The sequence below is a fragment of the Coloeus monedula genome (genome assembly GCF_965178545.1).
Source record: "Coloeus monedula genome assembly, chromosome: 7".
Lineage (NCBI taxonomy): Eukaryota > Metazoa > Chordata > Aves > Passeriformes > Corvidae > Coloeus > Coloeus monedula.
The window spans coordinates 18,202,027-18,220,851 of record NC_138787.1 but is presented as its reverse complement, the minus strand read 5'-3'; the positions used below and the strand labels follow the sequence as shown (position 1 = coordinate 18,220,851).

General features: G+C 52.4%; 1 protein-coding gene across 1 annotated transcript in view; it reads left to right on the top strand.

Annotated features, from left to right (window-relative positions):
• HOXD3 (homeobox D3) overlaps positions 1 to 7,885 on the top strand; it is a gene marked incomplete at its 3' end in the record, with an annotated part of 28,968 nt that extends 21,083 nt beyond the window's left edge. Inside the window, exons 2-4 of the mRNA XM_082285513.1 lie at positions 2,789 to 2,872; positions 6,143 to 6,688; positions 7,134 to 7,885. Of these exons, the coding sequence (XP_082141639.1) occupies positions 6,193 to 6,688; positions 7,134 to 7,885 (1,248 nt within the window). The 5' untranslated portion in view covers positions 2,789 to 2,872; positions 6,143 to 6,192. The remainder of the gene's footprint in view (positions 1 to 2,788; positions 2,873 to 6,142; positions 6,689 to 7,133) is intronic.
• Positions 7,886 to 18,825: the final 10,940 nt, after the last annotated feature.

The window sequence follows — 18,825 nt, the reverse complement described above, 5'->3', positions numbered from 1 at the left end:
TGGTGTATGGAAATATTTGTAAAACCGCAAGATCAGGTTTAGGAGAGTATTGTCTGCAGACAAAGGGTGAAGGATATATTCTAAGAACTGCAAGCGCAGATCCTGAAAAGTGAGGAACCCAGGTTTATGATAAATTGATACACAGGTAAGCAACTGCATGACAAAATGGGACGTTTAACCGCAGGGGCTGTATTATCTCCTTTGCTCAGAGATGGTCTGGAATTTGTTTGCAATCTCTGCCCATAGAGGCAAACGTATGGAGTGGTCTCCACCTACTTGAACGTTTTAAGCTGTATCTTCTTTTTACTATGTTCTTTAAATAAAAAGTGAACTCATTTCCAAAAGCTAGAGGAATACGTTTAACCCTATCCTTTCCTCAATTTCTGGTGGTTTCAGGAAGGGAATTACAAATAAGTAAACAAACGAGGGAGAGAACTTTGCTAGATGTTCCCGTTGCCAAAGTGAGATTGAGCATCACGTTAATGCGTTGCCGTGGTTAGCCGGGCAGGGGGTAGCCGCGTTGATTTGTAAAGGGCGGTTTAAAATAGGCTCATCGGTAATGCAGCCCCTGCATAGGGTCTCTTAAATATTCGTGCCAAGTGTCTTCCCGAACCTTTTTCCCTGGCCGTGCATTCGTGCTCCTTAGTGGCTGTTGTTTTCCTTCCGCAGTTGTTTTAGTACTGCTATTACCGGTGTGCTCATGCCTTCGAGTTACACATGCTATTTGAAGCACGGCTTGATATTTATCTACCGAGAAGTTTCTTGCCCTGCGTTTGTGTGGTTTGATCAATAAGACGGTGGGAAGATGCCTGGGGGGGACCGGTGCCTCTCTGGGCGGACTGGGGGTCTGGAAGCGACCACACAGCCTCCCCGCGTACACTTACAGCTCAGCTCCTGCTTGGGCTGTTGTAACTAGCCCGACTCTCCCAGGAATGCCTGTTTCTACTGACTGGTGGCTTGCCTGGAGCCCGGGTGAACTCTCGGTTATGTCTGTTGTAAAGCCCCTGCGTAAAGCCCGGCGTTGTGCTGTCGAGCAGGAGCGTGTGTAAAGCTGGAACGGACCCTGCCCGCCCCGAGTCACCCGGGCAAGTCCTCGGCGGGGGTCGGAGTGCCCCGAAGGAACAGGGTGGGAGAGCAGGGGAAAAGGAGATAGTTAGGGTGTTTATTTATTTATTTTTATTTTATGTTGCATGTTGCTCTGCTCGATCAGAAGTTAAAAGCACTGAACATTTTTCTTAGCTGTATGCCTCCAAGCTGCTGGCCTGCCAAGTTAGTCAGCTGAATCCAATTACTGCAAGCAGCATTTCATTTGGCTCGATGGAAGCACTCACTTATAACTTCACCTAAAATTTCAATAATACCTATATTGGTCCCACGCCTGAATAATTCTAAAGATTTCCCTGGGTTCAGCTCCGGCAACGTCTTCGCCGAGCGCTGGGAGCCGAGCACAACCCCAGCGTGCCCAGACTCCTCTCTCCGCAGTACGAACTTTGGGGGTTATTCCTGCGGCCGTGGAAGTCTTGGTATTTGGCCAAGCTCTGGCTAAATAAAGCATGTCTAGAGCTAGAATGCTATTGCTTGTGAGGCTGAGAAGCTGCTTCGGAAAGGGATGAGAAGTCGATAATTAATTAGGCACAAAATGAAAACTTACCGTGTTAATCAAGAGCGGCTAACAATGACTTGGTCTGCAATATTATGATCTCTCCGCTCAGGGGCTAAGGTGCAACCCACCTTAGGTTGCCTTCATACACCGTGTAAAGTGCTATTTCTAATGAATTCTCTTTAAAAAAATAAAGCACTTAAAGTTGACGTACGCCCACGTGAATACATTATATAAGACGTTACCGGGACAGGCCCGGGCCAGGAACCTGAGCGAGCATCATGTGTAATCATGAAGCTCCACTTCCCTAACTTCAGTTTGCCAGCATAAATTAAGGTGATTTGGAAGGGGAATGTAGCATCCTACTGAGTTTGGTTAGGGAGAGAGAAGACTTGGTGGAAAGTTGTAAGGTCTGTTGTGTTGTGAGCTATCGGAGGCGCTTCCGTTGGTTGTTCATTAAGTGGTGAGTTATTGCTATATGAGCCAAAGGTCATTTCAAAGGCTTATGGTGGCTAGATATCGTCTTTATAATGACCTGGGCTTCTTTGTGGGGGATTTTTTGGCACTCTAAAGTTCTTAAAGTCCTGAATCGACACATTGCACAGACAAAGGCAAAATACTCATTTCGAGACGCAAATGTTTGCAGCGCATTTTCAATGCTGGGGCTTCTTCGCTTATCTTTCTCTCTGTCTTACTCGGTATCTGGGGGGAGAAATGGAGAGAAACCCGCGCTAGCTTCGTTTCCGCTGAACTCTTCGCGGGCTGTGGGTGCGGGCGGCGGGAGACGCGCTTGTGACCGTCGAAGGTGCCCGCAGCTCCCCCGAAAGGCGCTCCCGTACCCCCGTGCGCTGCCTCCCCTCGCCCCGGCCCGGCCTGGACTGGGGGCTCGGGGAGACAGGCGCGGTTCTGCGGCCGGTGGCGGGGCCCGTCGGAGCGGCTGCCGCAGGCCGCCCTGCCCGGGTCCGACCCGCAACCGGAGTATTTTGCGCAGTTTTTTGCTCCCCGCCTCTCTCAAGGCGCTATTAATAAATGAAGAGAAACATCTGCCCTTTGTCTGGTAAAAGATCTGACGCGGATGGAAAGACACGGTGAAAGGCTGCGGACGAGATGTGCATTTATTAACAAAGTCCTAAGGAAGAAAGTCCAAAACAAAGCAGTTTCCACTGAGAGTTATCACTTCTGTTGCAGGTCCGTGCCCACGGATTATCCAAAGGAACCTGAAGATCCTACTCACACAGTTAAAGTCAAAAATCAAGAAAAAACGTAAGTTTGGTGAGTTCTCTAAATTTCCTTTTCCATCCATCTCTCGCTTTCCCTATCGCGACAGGCCAGTCGCAGGGAGCACAGCCCGGTCCCGGTCCCGGCCCCAGCCCTGGCCCTGGCCCTGGCACCGGCCCGCCGAGCGGGGAGAGCCGCTCGGTCGAGCCCGCCGGCGGCGGCACCCGGGGCACGCCGCCGCACACGTCAGATAAAGAACGGCCCGCAGAAAGCCCCGCTGAAAGCAGCCCCTGTTCCGCGGAAGCCGAGCCCGGCTGGGGAGCAGCCGAGGCCTGGCCCAGCGGCGGGGAGCGGGTGGCTCCCTGGGAGGGTTCCGCAGCTGGTTTAACAGGCCCCACGGCGGCCACCGCTCCGTGTCTCGCAGGGCCCCTTCGTGCTCCCCAGTGCTCTCAGTGCCCTCAAAGACGAGACATCCCCCGGCTCAGGCGCAGCCCCAGCGGCGGCTACCCAGTTGCCCTGCTTGCGGCCGGGTCCGGCGGCGGCTCCAGCGCTTTCCTTATATACAGGGCTGCCCCGGGCCGGCGGCCGGGAAACGTGCCGAGCAGGGGATTCTTTTGCCGGGCTCCCTCCTACGCGCCGGCTGCTTTGCACTTCTGAAAGTGCCGGGGCTTGGGAAGTGTTTTCCTTTTCATTCCTGGCCGGAGCGTTTACTGCCACGGCGCTAGCAGTCATAAATTTTGTTACAACCGCAATGACAGGTGCATTGATATGCACCCTGAGAGCTCCGGCTGCTTTAATAACCGCTTCGCTGGCCGCTCTCACCGCCTCTTATTTATTCGGTATCATATTAGATATTGATCCGAAGCAGAATTAAGTGTAGTGGAAGTTTTAGTAGAGAACTGCTTAATATGAAAGTGTCTGTAGGAAAGCGGCTGGCAGTGCCGGGCCGGAGTCAGCCTGGGCCAGCCGGGTTCCACGCACACGCGCGGGTGGACGCTTGGGCTCCAGCTGCTCTCCAGGCAGAGCCGTGAGAGGGTCGGCATCCCCTAAAGACACTGGAACCAGTGGCAGGACAAAAAGCCCCATTATCATGTGCAACGCCTAACAGTTCAGATGAGGTTAACCTTTCTGGAGAGGAGGAAGGGAAATCTGAAACACAGACATGGATACTTTGCGTTTTCCTACCCTCGGTGCCTCCGAGCCCACCTCCCACGGCTCGGCCTCACCATTTGGATGTCACTTTTTTTTTTCCCCTGGAGGCTATTTCTGGCCAAACCACCAAGTGTTGAGCCCCCGCTTTGGTGTTACCTATAAAAACATCACCCCAGGCCTTTCGCTCGTGGAAAATCAAACCCTGGATAGGTCTCCCTCTCCCTCTTTCTCTCCCTCTCTCTCTTTTTAAGATCTAAAGATGAGCCACCAACAGTTGAGCATTGTCCATGTGATTTATGGCCCATAGCCTCCTTTTTAGGTTCAAGCAGAGTTCACAAGCAGTTGGTATTTCAGAAAAGAAATAAGGCTTTTAACAGCTTAACAGCAATATTCTTTCTTAAGATTCTGTGTATTCTTTTGGGAACTATATTTCACAAGGCTTATAAAAGCCTACGCTTAAGGCAGTGTTGTGCTAACAAAAGTCCTCAGTCCAGACCGGTCCCGAAAATGTAGATGATAGAAGTGGGAAAACAGCAACGAAGTTTTTGGCCAAAACTACTTCCAAGACTAGTCAAGATTATCACATAGTATTAGAACTCATCTTTATCACCACCGTCCATTTCTATAGACTTTTTAAACTAAAATTTTCCAGTAGAGGAAAACAGTTCCCGTTTCCGTCAGCTTCACAGATCATCTCGAGCTTTTGTTTAGGAAAGAAAAAGACCCCGGCCGTTTGTGACACGGGATAAACCGCCGAGAGCGGCCGTGGATCGCAGCTCGCTGAGGTTATTTTGTCTTAGAGAGATGGGTTTCCCGGTTAATTGCAGAGAACAGATCAACGGTACTTGACAGGACCAACGGTACTTGCGAGATAAAGAGGAGTACTCTCCTAGTATTGCTTAAGTATAGGCTGGAGAACCATAATCGTCGGACACCTTTGAAAGATTTCTAGCTACTTTTCTCTGGTATGTTAGTAGGCTTAAATCCTGCAGAAATACAAGGAAGTCTTAAGATATGTTGAGTTACAGACTTAGATTGTCAGGTGAAGTATGAGCTAATTTACAAAATTACCAAAACTGTCAGAGAAAACCCCTATCCCACAAGAAAAATAAGAGCACGGAATATTAAAAATCCGCACCAAAATTGCAGAACAGTTTCCATCTTGTACTAAGCGCAGAGAAGTTTTGGGAGCAGCATGGAGAAAGGTAACAGCACTCTGCCTCAAAACATCTGCCCTAAGGGGACCGACCGTGAATTTTCGGTGGGAGCAGCCTCATGTGGGAGCCGGGGGGCGGGGAGGGGAGAGCCATAAGTTTGCAGGCTGAAAAAAGAAAAGAACCCTCTAAAAATTATCTCAAATATCTCAGGTTCTTTCTACTGGGTACAAATAAAAGGGACGAGAAACGTTGGGTGAGGGAATTTAATTCATCACAGAATTAAAATAGAGGAGCTGACCTGCGACTTCCTTTATAGTGCAAAGTGAAGGGAGTGAATGGCGCCGGTTATACTTTAACTCTGGAGGAATCCGGGGAAAGAAGAAGGGCGGGTTTACAAAGGGGACGGGATTTTTCTGCCTCTGCCCGGCCGCAGCCCGGGCTCCATCCATCATGTCAACCGTGCACAGCCGTGCGCACGCGTGCCGAGCGGGGGGCGCGGGTGCACTCGGCCGAAATGGGCCGGTGGGTCTTCAGGGACACCAGCCAGCGCAGTTGCTCACTGAGAGCCCTTGCCCACAGCTGTGGGGTCCGATCCAGCCAAACTCGAGCGGGAACGGTCCAAAGGCAACACAAAGCAAATAAAGCATGCCCTAAAATGCTTCAAAAGGTGGCCTGTATGAAGTCCCGCCAATGTGTTCCTGTTTCCCCCTGCACCATCGCTCTCGGATGACTCTTTCCCTGCGGTGCCCCGGTCCTTCCCTGGTGTACTCTGCTCTCTCCCTGGTGTGGCCCAGTTTGCCCTGACTCCTGCCTGGCGACCCTGCTCCTCCCCTTTTGTCCCTTGGTCCTTCTTTGGGTCCCCCTGCTCCTTCCTTGATGTCTCCCAGCCCTCCCCGGGTTGGGAGGCCGAGGGTGCCGGGGTGCGGGGGGTGCCGGGACCGGCCCGTGCCGGCCGCTACCCGCCAGTTTCCCCCGCTAAAAGTCTCTTTTGTGTCCCTGCTGTTTCCCTCCCCAGGTGGCTGCGAGTGGCCCGGGCCGACGACGTGAGGCGCGGGGCGGCGGTCAATGTTATTTGAGCGGGGGCCGCGGGCCTCGGCGATCACAGAGCAGAGGATGCAGAAAGCCGCCTACTACGACAACGCGGGGCTCTTCGGGGGCTACACCTACAGCAAGGCCGACGCCTACCCCTACGGCGCGGCCCACCAGCCCTACGGCCAGGCCGGCTTGGACGGCGAGTACCCCGGCTCCGCCTGCTCCGTCCAGGGCTCAGCGCCCGGCCGCGCTCCGGCCCACAAGGGCAGCGAGCTGAGCGGGAGCTGCATGCGGCCGGGCGGGGGCGGCCCCGGGGGCAGTCAGCCCCCGGGGATCGGCGAGCATCAGCCCCCGGCCCTGCCGCCTTCCTCCCCGCCCAACCCCCCTCCCAGTGTGCCCCCTCCGAAAAAAGCCAAGGGGGGCCCCAACTCCTCGGGCTCGGCCAGCGCCACCATCAGCAAGCAGATATTTCCTTGGATGAAAGAGTCCCGGCAGAACTCCAAGCAGAAAAGCACCTGCGCCCCCCCAGGTAGCCCAACACCCGCGCCCCGACCCACTGGTCGCCCGGGGAGCCGGGCTGAACCCCTCGGCCTGAACCCCTCGGCCTGAACCCCTCGGCCTGAGCCCCTTGGCTCCGCGCCTTGTCCCCAACTCCTCCAGCTGCCATCGCCCCCCTCCCTCCCCGCCCCGCGGGGGATCCCAGCCCTGCCGGGCGCTGCAGGTGGGACAGGCTGGGGGCGGGGTCCGGGGACTCCTGGACGGGCGGCCGCTGGTGGTCTCTGGGGGGAGGCAGCTGCGGGAGGGTGTGTATGTCGGGCAGGGAGGAGTGGGAGGCCACCTCCAGGCCCTCTGCGCCCCCTCCCTGGGCGCCGACAGAGCGAGAGGGGATAGCAGTTTTCCGAGGGACCCCGGGAGAAAGTGGGGGAGGTGTCTTTCGGGGGAGGCCAATGTCTCTTTGTGCCTCTTCCCTGCAGGAGAGAGCTGCGAGGACAAGAGCCCCCCCGGGCCGGCCTCCAAGAGGGTGCGCACAGCCTACACCAGCGCGCAGCTGGTGGAGCTGGAGAAGGAGTTTCACTTCAACCGCTACCTGTGCCGGCCGCGCCGCGTGGAGATGGCCAACCTGCTCAACCTGACCGAGCGGCAGATCAAGATCTGGTTCCAGAACCGCCGGATGAAGTACAAAAAGGACCAGAAAGCCAAAGGCATCATGCACTCCCCCGTCGGACAGTCCCCGGATCGAAGCCCCCCTCTAAGTGGCCCAAACCACGTCGGCTACTCCAGCCAGCTCCCCGGCGTCAACAGCCTCAGCTACGACGCGCCCTCGCCCACCTCCTTCGCCAAGTCCCAGCAGAGCATGTACGGGCTGGCCGCCTACACGGCGCCGCTGAGCAGCTGCCTGCCGCAGCAGAAGCGCTACGCGGGCGCGGAGTACGACCCCCACCCCATGCAGAGCGGCGGCGGCGGCTTCGCCAACCCCAGCCTGCAGGGCAGCCCCGTCTACGTGGGGGGCAACTTCGTGGACTCGATGCCGGCCTCAGGCCCCATGTTCAACCTGGGGCACCTGCAGCACCCCTCCTCCGCCAGCGTGGACTACAGCTGCGCCGCCCAGATCCCCGGCGGCCACCACCACGGACCTTGCGACCCCCACCCTACCTACACGGACCTTTCATCTCACCACACCTCTCAGGGACGGATGCAGGAGGCGCCCAAGCTCACGCATCTGTAGCGGGGCGGCGGCCGGCGGGCCCCGCTCCCCTCTCCATTACCTCACTTTTCTGACGGGACAGTGTTACTGTGCTCTCGAGTGCCAACAGTATTAGTGGATTTGTCTCCCCTAGCAGCTCCCTTCTTGCTTCCGCAGCCCCGAGTAGGTCCGTGAGCAGGAGCCTTTCTCTTAGAGCTGTTTTAAGCATGACAGTGCAATATACTGCCAACCGAGGGACTGATAAGCTGGTAATGATGTACTTGAAGGTAAGTCTTAGAGATGCTGTAGTGTTAGCAGCGCGTCATGCTGAGGTGTTTTAGACCAGTCGTGAGCCGTCGGAACTCGCCCGCGCGTAAGCTTATTTCAGAGAAGTTAATTTATGAGTTCTTCCGTAACGTAAGGATCGCATTGGACTAAATGATATGTATTTATTATTTTAAGCGAGACATTTTTTGTATCACTGATTATTTATCCTCGTCTTAATGTATTTATGTGGGTATTTGTAGAGTTTCTTCACCAATACTTCGGGAGAGGGATTCAGGTCCATGGTGACTTACATTTCACCTATTTAGTATAATCGGTCTGAGCTAGTTGAGAGAGTAGTCTTGAACAGTTGTAACAGTGGCTGGTGTTTGTAGTTTATGTAAGGATTAATTAAGACAGCAAGTCGTAAATCATTAATAGAGTAAATCAAACTGTGGCATCACACAAAGAGCCGTTACACTTAAAAAATATTGAAACTATTTTTAAAGTATTTATTTCTAATCGGCTGGCCCCACTCGAGCCCCTCGGTGGCTTGGCTGGCAGCTGGCTCGGCCGGGTGAAGCCACCTTTAGTTGGAAGCGCAGCCGCTTTGAGGAGGCGATCTACAAAGCGGGGCTCTTGGCCATCTTGTTTCAGATCAAATCCTGCATACAAAAACCTCGGTGAGGTTAACATTTATTTATTGGCTGGGTATCTATCGTGCATATTATTATTATTTTGGTGGGCTATTTTATTTTTCTTTCCTTTTTCCTCTCTTTTTTTTTTTTTTTAAGTTACACTCTGGCTATCCAAAATAGAAAATAAATTAGAAGCTTAGAAGGCAAAAGAAATTAGAAACCCTCTGATAGTGCTAATTTCATTAGGGTCTCCATAGCAATCCGCGCAGCAGCTGCCGCCTCCTTTGTTATTTTTATACTGTTGTCTTTATACTAACCATAAATCAATTTTTAGACATCTTTGGAAGCCCGAGCTTTTCCTCTTGTTTTGTTTTTTTTTTTTTTTTTCATAAATGTAAACTTTGAAAGAAAATTGACAATCAGATACACACAGCCGAAGGGAGACGCTGAGACGGGGTGCGGGCAGTGGCCGGGCGGTGCCGCCGCGCTCCCTCGGTGCCCGGCAAGGACAGTCCCACCCCGCCTGACCGCGGCAGGGGGGTACCGCCACCTCTTCCTGCCACAAGCAGGACAGTTAACACGGGGAAGAAAAACAGAGTAAAAAGAAGAGAAAACGCTAGGAAAAAGAAAGGGAATCATGCTCTGAACTCTTGTGTTTCCTCCTCTCTAGTTACACGGCTGTATTGAATTCCTCGCTGGATTTACAGAGATACTTCTTTTGTAAACGCTGTGATTAAAGTCTCTTCCTGACAGTACATATCGCTCTGAGAAGACTATTCTTATCTCTTTCTAAAAGTGTCGAGTTAAATATTAATCCAAACTTCTGAATTCCCCACCAAAGTGTCTGACGCATCACTTTCCAGTTTGACAAACACTGCAGCTCCTACTCCATCCTCTAATGACAGACATGGCATTCCTATTGTGAGAAACATTCTACCACCTCCAATCCTGGTCAACACAGACAAGTTTTCTTTTATTTATTCTTCTTTTCTTTGCCATCCCTACTTTTTTCCTCACCATTTGGTATTTTTGTTCATCTGAACAGTAACAATTCAAAATATTACTTAGGGTTTTATTTTTCCCTCTGTGAGATTTCAACAATGCTGTGCTAGAGTGAAAAGTGTATCTTTTGGTAAATTTCACTTTTAATCAAGCAAATTTGGATATATGTGTTACAGATCTGTAAACAAAACAGAACAGAATAAACTGCTTTGTTTGGAGATATATTTTAACCCTTTTAAGCCCTAAAATTGTATTCTATGGAAGTTTTCACACAAATTGTTTCTTAGAAGAGCTACCCAGGAGTAAACAAAACATATAAACAACACAAAAAGTAATGCTAGACACCACTTGTGATTTATACTTCTGTAATATTCCATTAATATATACATATGTTTGTCTCTCCAAAACTTTCTGGAATCAATGTGCCCACAAATGAAATTGTCCATGTAGGTTTTTTTGTGTGTTCTTGAAACACAATATATTTCACATCACCTGCTTCTATTTGCGAAACAGCAAGGCACCACCATTTCTGCAGGACACCCAGCATCCTTTTCCCTTTTGCTTTGTGCTCTGTAGGCTGTTAGTCAAACAGCATCTACTCCGACTTACACTATTAGTCCTTCACTAAATCTGTTAAGAAAGAAAAGGCTGTTTAGAGATGTGGGGAAGGAAGGGAGTTCAGAGGAAGCCTGACCACAAACACAGTGTTACTGAGGCCCACTTGCCCTGAATTGCTTTCATATTGCAGAAAGATGGGGTCTGCAGACATGGTTTCCAGTGGGGGAGGAGGAGGAGCATGCGTGAGGGAGAATCTTCCTGTAAATAAATTCACTTTCTTCTCCATGACTCTGGCAGAGGCGTCTTGTTTGTAATGTGATAGAAGTCCATGATGATAGCCTAATTATTAGAAATAATGTAACTTTAGCAAGATCGCAGGCATTTTTACAATGTTTGTACAAGCATCAGCAATCTAGAGGAGAGATACACTTTGGCACAAGACAGACTTTTTCTTGGCCCATCATTTAAAACCCATAAGTTATAAACAACCCCCTTTCACACTCAATAGGAACTCAGCTCCTTTGCAGCAGCATCTGATGTGATGAACTCCAGTCACCTATTTAAAACACAACTAGTCAGCCAAGGCCAGGCCTGGGGCTGATCTTAGCCTTGCCTTTCTTTACAAATAGGAAGCATAGCACTCCTTCCTCTCCTTCCCTGCGCCCTCCATCTGCTCCAGACCCATAAAATGGTCAGTGAGCCAGGGCCTCTAAATGCTGGCAGTGATGCTGCACTGCTTGGGATAGGGAGCTGCTGACTGGTTGAGAGGTGTCAGGGGTGCATCAAACCTCGGTGAGGCCATGCAAATTCTTCAGATCAGTGGGGTTTGAATCTCCACTTGTTGGTTTGGTGGGTTTACAGTAACCCACCCTTTAATGGTGTTCCAGCAGTTTCCCCGGTGCAAAAAGGAGCTGAGGCTTTGTGTTATCTCCATGCAGTCAGTGCAGGGCTATGCTATCCCTTTGCATCCTGTTTCTTTTTGAGGGGGGGCCCATCAATGTCCCACTGTCTATGGCTTGGTTAGCAGCACCAGGGCAGGGAAACCTAGACAGGCACAGCCAGGAGCTTCCAGGGATGCCACAGTTTTTTAGGTGCCACTTGTGTTGGGCTGGAAAAACAAAGCCAAATGCCTCCTGCTCCATTAGCAAGTACTTCCTGGGCAGACACTGCAGGCTCCCAGCCCTGGACTCTGGGCAGGCCAGGGAGGGACTCAGGGGCACCCTGCATGGCTTCCACCATGAGACCACACCAGGGTCATCTGGGACTGCAGACAGCCATGTCCAAAGATGAAGAGGAGGCAGATGGCTGCAGATGCAGGAGGCAAGGGCATGCAGGGAAGAGGCTGTCTAAGAAATAGGGAGCCCACCAGCTTCAACTAGAAGTCCCCTGACTTTCTTGAGGGCCACCTGGGTCATTTTGGCTCCGTGGCAAAAAGTCTGAAGGCAGGATCCACCGCTGGGGTCTCTGCACTCCTCCAGCCCCATGGGAAGCCCTTTGAAACAGCCTGCAGGGACATCCAGGCACTAAAAGGACTTTGGCCAGGGGAAAAAACAGGGTAAAGGGGATGGGGGTGCTGGTCTACCACTGGAAGGGTGCCTTGCTGACAGCTGTTGGCTGAGGAGAGAGGAAAGGAGCTGCAGGTTGTGATGCCATCCTCCTATATGTCAGCCTGCTGGGTGTGCCCAGTGGCCATGCCCAATGGCAGCCTGGCAAAGGCGTAGTGTGCTGCACAGTGGACAGGCCCAGATGTCCAGCACTCCACTGCAGACCTGCCTGGAACAAAAGCTGGAGCCGGACAGGCAGCACAAAGGGGCTGGTGCTGCCAGGGCAATGAGGGCAGTGGCGGCTGGCTGGTTGCCACGTGATGTTATACATTGATGAACAAGTTACCTCTGCTTTTAAAAGTGCAAGATAAGCTGGACCAGAGCTCTGTTGGCTGCAGCCACTTTCCAGGGATTGAATGGCACGTTAATCCCTGAACAGGCAATGTCTCTGTTCCCATGTGAGAAGCAGCAGTGGGTACCCTGTGGTCCTTGCTTGGAGTGGGGCTGCCGGGGGAGTGAGAGGGCTGGCTCTATTAAGGGTCATCAATCACACAAAGAGCACTTTTTACTCGACAGTGTTCCTCCTACTTCTGCTTGGGCCTGAGCCAGCTGGGACCCGAGCAGAAACCCCACCCAGCAGAAGCAGAACACAGTCCCAGAGCCTGAGAGCCATGGACTAACAGTGCAGGACTGAACCCCTTTGGTCACAAAGGCTGAGATACAAAATGGGACATATTGAGGTATCTGTGCCTGCACATCCCCAGGCCTCTGTAGATGCTGCTCAGGAGCAGAGGTGAGTCTTTGTGTTTTTGGAGCCCAGGGTCTCAAAGCTTTCCAAACTCTCTGGGATGAATTGCAGAAAGGCTCGGCTGCAATGACAATAAGGACAGAGCTGAGTGAAAACAGCAAGGAATTGGTACTAGACAGGATGGACATCTTCTGGGTAAAAATACACATGAATATAGAACTTGAATGCTAGGGTTCATTTTTTTATTTGCTGATGTGCAGTTTTTCTTGCAACAGCTGAAGTTTTGGGAATGCTAGGCAACCCCATACTGAGTGAGCTACACAGCCTCAATCTTTCCTCCAAGAAACCTGGGCCACATTTTAGGATCTCTGGGAGCAAGAAGGGCTAGACAAGACAGAAATCTTGGCTGCAAACTTGTTGACACCTCTGTTTTGCACACAGCAGCATGGCTTACCTTGACACCTCTGGGTTATCAATATATGTAATATTTCCATCCCACCAAATTCACAGCCATGGGACAGGAAACAGGGCTTTAAATGGCAAGGGGCCAGTGTGGAATCACTCTTCAGAGCAAATCTTTACAGAAGGAGGGATAGACTTTCCTCTTCTCTGTGTCCATATAGAGGGTCTTTGTAGGTAATCCTACATACTGGGAGAACAGAGGTCCCTGCCTCAGGGGTCATCTGGGAAAGGGGAACTTGTGGCAGGGAAATATTGATGGCAGAGGGAAACACATCTTCCTGAGGATTGCTGTGACTGCCTGAAAGGGCTGTGCTAGTGTGGGAGCTGAGGCTGGCTCCCCTGCTGTGTCAGAACAATTCCCCATCTCTGCTCTGGAATCTCTGTTCATCCCTGGTTTTATTCACATTTTACAAAATAAACTCCCAAGAGCTTCCCCTCCTCCTCTAATAGCCTTTCTCCCAGGAGCCTTTGGTGGTTTGTTTGTGCTAACAGGGCCACTGCTTAAATACCCAGTGTTTGCTTACCTCTCTTCAGGATGCCCACCCACACCCTAGCTGTCTCCACACCATGGATATACATTCCCACTCACCACTGAGAACCAGCTTTCCCCAGCTGGCAGTGTTGTAGCAGCAGAGGGCAAGGACAAGGTAATGCTTGAACCAGACCTTCCAGGTCTGGGGGCTGGGGAGGGATCTGTTGGATCTCCTGTGTGTTAGTCATTGTGACAAGCACAGAGGGTAGAGCGTGGACTCTTGTTCTAGGGAGAAAGGCCACATGTCCCAGTCTCAAAGCAGTGTCTGTGGCTCAGGCCTGCCATTGCCTTCAACACACATGCTGCTCAAGCAGCTGCCCTAAGGTGAGTTGCTGGTGTCTGCAACCAACAGGACTCAGGGCTTTTTGGCTGGAATTTTTCCTACATCATGTCTTGGTTCCACAGTGGCTTTCTCAGGCTTTGAAGAGGCCCACATGTTTCCAGAAACATGGTGACACAAGGACTCATTGTTCTCACAGAGGTTTTTGCCTCAGCAGCCCCCCTGTCTTGTGCCATCGCTTGACTGCTCACACAGACATCCCTAAACCTCCCAGCCATTCTCAAACTGTCTTTGACAGCATCATGTTCTTCACGTTCTTCTTCTTGCCACTTTTCTTCTTCCTCCTTTTAACTTCCAAGGAGTTATCTGTCTTTCCCATTAGACTCCTTGTAAAAAACCAGCTGCAGACAGTCTATTCTATCACTGGAACTTAACTGTTTAAGTCTGAACACTGTGAAATTCCTGCATGTAGGAAAACCCCTCTCTCAAAAGCCAGAGCATCAATAAGAGATGCTTTGCCTATATTTAGCTACTGATTTCTGCTTTTGTAACCCCTGAACAGTCCTGCCAAAACAAACAGGTAATGAACACAAAACTTGTAAAAGAAATCTGGCTGGGTAAATGGAAAGATCGTATGTTGGTGTGAACACAGACAGCTCTTCTAGCATTTAAAACAGTCTTAGGTGTAATTAAACCAGTTGCATCTGCAAACACAAGACTCAAGTAATGCAGCAGCCCTGCTTTGGAGCCAATTTTCTTTCCTTCCCTGCAGGCAGGAATTTTTACAGCAGGGGAGACTGAAGAGCACAGATGCTCTCCTGTATGGACTGCCATTCTCTGCTAAAGAGAAAACCTGGTGTTCCCAGGCTTCTGATTTTCAGAAGATAACATCTTCCAAACTGCTTTGATTGCCATGGGAGTGCTGAGCAAGTTTGCATCATGCAGAATTTAACCCCTTCTTCAAAATGTGTGTTTCCTGACAAAGTGCATTTGATTTAAACTGTTCTTCTAATTTATACCCACATCCTCTGAAAATAGAAATTTAGGTGATACTCCATTATTAGGGTATCAGGGCAGCACAGCCCATCACAGTGGGCAAGTCTGTATCAGGAGAACACCAAGCTTCAGGGCTCTGAGCTTTCAGTGACTGCTGTGTCTGTAGACTTGAAGTTCAAGCATCTTGAAGACATATTCTGTATAGCCAGCCTTTGCTCTGTAACAGTTGTTTTACAGTAGATGGGCAGTCTTAGCTGGGGAGAAACCGTGGCTGATAGGAGGTCGTGTTGCTGATCAGAGTCCTTATGAAGGGAAACACTCCCATACCTTTGCAGACTTGCGTATGCCTGTCCCAGCAATGTGTCCTCTCAGGGCTCCTGCAGGAAAAAACCCAAATAGATCTGCTCTGAATTCATCAGCTGGGTATAATGGTGGAGCTGAGCTGCAGTGCACAAATCTCCATGGGAAAGAGGTGATGCTGAGTCAGTGAAATGATCTGATTACATCTCCCCATGATATCCTTTTTCTGTCACCAGTCCAGCCCTCTGAAATCCGCAGGAGAACCAGTGGAATTTTTCCTTCTCTGGGGATTCTGGCTGCCTTCATGAGGTTGGCACCATGCTCGGTCCTTGCAAAATTTGTGGCCTCTTCCTGACCACAGCAAATGGCACTTTGGCCAAGAGCTTGTAGAGCTGCTTGAGCTGTTGAGTGGAAGGCACTTGATGATGGATGAAGGTATATAAATTTCATGCTTTTATTTAGAAATAAAATATGTTTTCTAATAAAGTACAACCCTTGAATTTCCCAGCTGACTCCACATCCACCTACTAAGAATTAGAAGGGTGAAGGTCTAATTCAAAGCAGCATGATGTACCCCTTCTTTGTGTTCCTTGTCTGTCCAGTCCCAAGTCACCAAAGCCCAAGTGTGCTCCACCTAGCACACCCTTTTGCTGTTCTGAACTGCACTAACACGTGGTTATCAGCTGAGGCATTGGATGAAACCCATCATTATCCAAATCAAACATCAGCGTGGCTCAGACTGGATGGTCAAGTGTCACTTGGAGACATTTAGGGAAAGGTGATCACTTCGGGAGTCCAGATTTCACCTCCTTCACCTTGTTGCTGTTTCCTGCCATTCTGGGGGATAGAAAATCAAGAGAGAGTGGGAGGATTTTGTTGGGTAGAGCAACTTGGTGCTCTCCGCCAACTGCAAACCCTCAGTAAACAATGCCGAATAGCCAAGGGAAAAATAAAAGTCCATTAACGGTGTGAGCCCGTTAACGGTGAGGGGATTCACTTTTGAGAGGCTGCAGAGCACTTATCTAATGGAACGAGACCATTAAGCGCCATGAGGTGCAGTAGCATCCCGCCCCCCGCCCCAGCCTCCGGGTGTGGACACCTGGGTGTGCCCGCGTGGGCTCCCATGGGAACCTCCAGGAGCCTGGCCGGCAGCAGGGCGAGGGAGAGCGAAGATCTGCACCTGGGCGGGAGCCCGGATAGCGGGAAAGCGCCGGCTCACTCACCTTCCCAACTCCCAGCAAACGTTCCAAGTGTGCCGGGGGAACGGCTTGTTCCGGGGGAATCCCGGGACGGCGCGGCGGGACTGCCCACCTGCAGCCCCGCGCCAGCCCTGGGCAGCCGGGCGTGTACAGGGGAGCTGGCGGCGCCCGGGACCCCCGGCGCGGCCTCCCCCCTCCGGGCTCCCATTGGCCGCGGGGCGGGACGTGCCGCCCCGCTCCAGGGCCTATATTAGCGCAATATTGCCCCGGTGGGGCGCGGTGTTGCCCCGTGGGTCATGGACCTGGGGTACTTTGCTCTCGCCTTTCCGCCGGGGCTGCGCCGCGGGGCCCCGCAGGTCCCGTACCCCCAGCGAGGAGACGACGCCTTCCTGGCGCTGGGCACCACGGCCAGCGCCGCGCCCCCCCGGCAGGCGCTGGGGTACGCGGCCGCTCCCCCCGCGGCGCTGGGCGCCGGCTACCGGCCGTCCCGGGGAGCCGGACCGCCGGGCTACGCCACGTCCATCCTTCCCGGGAGCGGCCGCCCGCCGCCGCCGCCGGACCCCGACCGCCCCTGCCCCTGCCTCGGCGCGGGCGGCGGGGGGCTGCGGCACCTCTCGCCCTGCCCCGGGGCCGCCCCCGCGCCCGGTTCCCCTGCTCCCGCGGCTGCCCCGGCGGCGCCCCGCACCTTCGAGTGGATGCGAGCGAAGCGGAGCCCGCCCGGGAGAAGTGAGTGCGGCGGCGGGGAGCGGGTGGGGGCTGCTCTCATCCCGGCTCCCCTCTGCCCGTCTCCTGCCTCGACCCCCGCCCCGCTTCCTCCCCCTGCCCTTGCTCCTGCTGAAGCGCGGTGTTTTTCGGCGTTGCAGGCGGTGCGGCGCCGTGCGGGGGGGAACCTCCCGCCTGCCCCGCACGCACCAGCTTCAGCACCCGGCAGCTCACGGAGCTGGAGAAGGAGTTTCACTTCAGCCGGTACCTGTCGCGGGCCCGCCGCCTCGAGGTGGCCCGCTCGCTGCGCCTCCGCGACGCCCAGGTGAAGGTCTGGTTCCAGAACCGCCGCATGAAGCAGAAGAAGCGAGAACGGGAGGCGCTCGCCGCCCCCGCCGCCGCGCCCGCGGGTGTCCCGGGCGGCCCCGCGTGAGGCTCCGCCGCCCCCACGGCGGGGCCCGCGGGGACGTCGGGGCTGGGCTGGAAGCTGCGGCCGGCGGGGTACCCGGGTGTCCTTTCATGCGGGACCGCTGCGGTGCAGTTCCCCTGCTTTTTCTGTTGCAACTTTATGTACAGTTTTATTTATGAGGATTCAGGGAAAATCGCCGGCCCGGAGCGCCTCTGCTCGGTGTCGGACCGGGCCGAGGCAGCGGGCGGACGCAGCTGGGAGCCAGGGGAGAGCGCTGCTCCCCCAGGGCAGGGCAGTGAGCGGCTCTGCCAACTCCCCTGGGTTCAGTGGGCGGTGGGTGCGTGGAAGGGCTGCCACACGCTCCCGACCTTTTCTTCGTTTTGCATTTAAAAAGACAGATCCATGGGCTCGAGAAGAGTTGGTGCAGAAGGGGAGAAACCCAAAGAAAGCAGAGCAGGGAAACTTCTTCTTATGGGAAGGGTCAGGGATGGTCATGGCATGAGTCCGAGATCCCCTTTTGAAAGAAGTGTCCTTGTCTTCTGCCCTGCCCTTTGCAAGATTGCTGCAAAAAAGAGGCGGTTTTTGCTTGTATTTATTTGTCATTCATTCATTCCCATTCCTTTTCCTGATGTGGCTGATTTAGCCAAAAATCTGGTTTTGACAGAAAAAACTACGAGGTAAAATTTAAAAACAAATAAAGTCTTAAGAGGAGCACCTCTTCCTTTTCAAACTGAAGAGGTGCTGGAATTTCCCTTGCAGAGGCTCTGGGTGGCCCAAGACTGGCCAGCAGCCACTCTGTTGCCTCCCAGCTCCCTTCACACGTCCCTAGACAATATAAAGCCTCTTACAGCATCTAGGGCCAGACTCTCAGTTCATCTAGCTCTCTCAGTCTTCATTGTACTTATGGCTAAAAAATTGCATCATATTAAATAAGTTTGCAACAAATCTCACCACATGCGAAATCTCAAGACCTGTTAAAGCTCAGAAAGATCGAGTTTGACCAAAGACTAAAAGGACAAGAGGATTCCTGGGTCTTTTACTTGGATACTTGCACAAAAAAGATTGGCAATGTTCCCATCAATAAAATAACTGTATCAAAGTGGAGAAAGGAACTGAATTTAGACTTTTTTCCCATTTGTGACTGGGAAAGCATAACGGCAATGTGGAGAGGAATGACATATGGATTTATGTGAAGGTGATTTTATTTATTTGTGGACAGGTCTTTTATTTTGGACAAGTCTCTTTTTGCCCTGGATTTCTGCTGGGTATTGGACTTTGGGGTGAAGAACCAATTATGGATCCAGGGGAGACAGACCTCAAGGGGACCTGTGAAATGCACTGGGTCCCT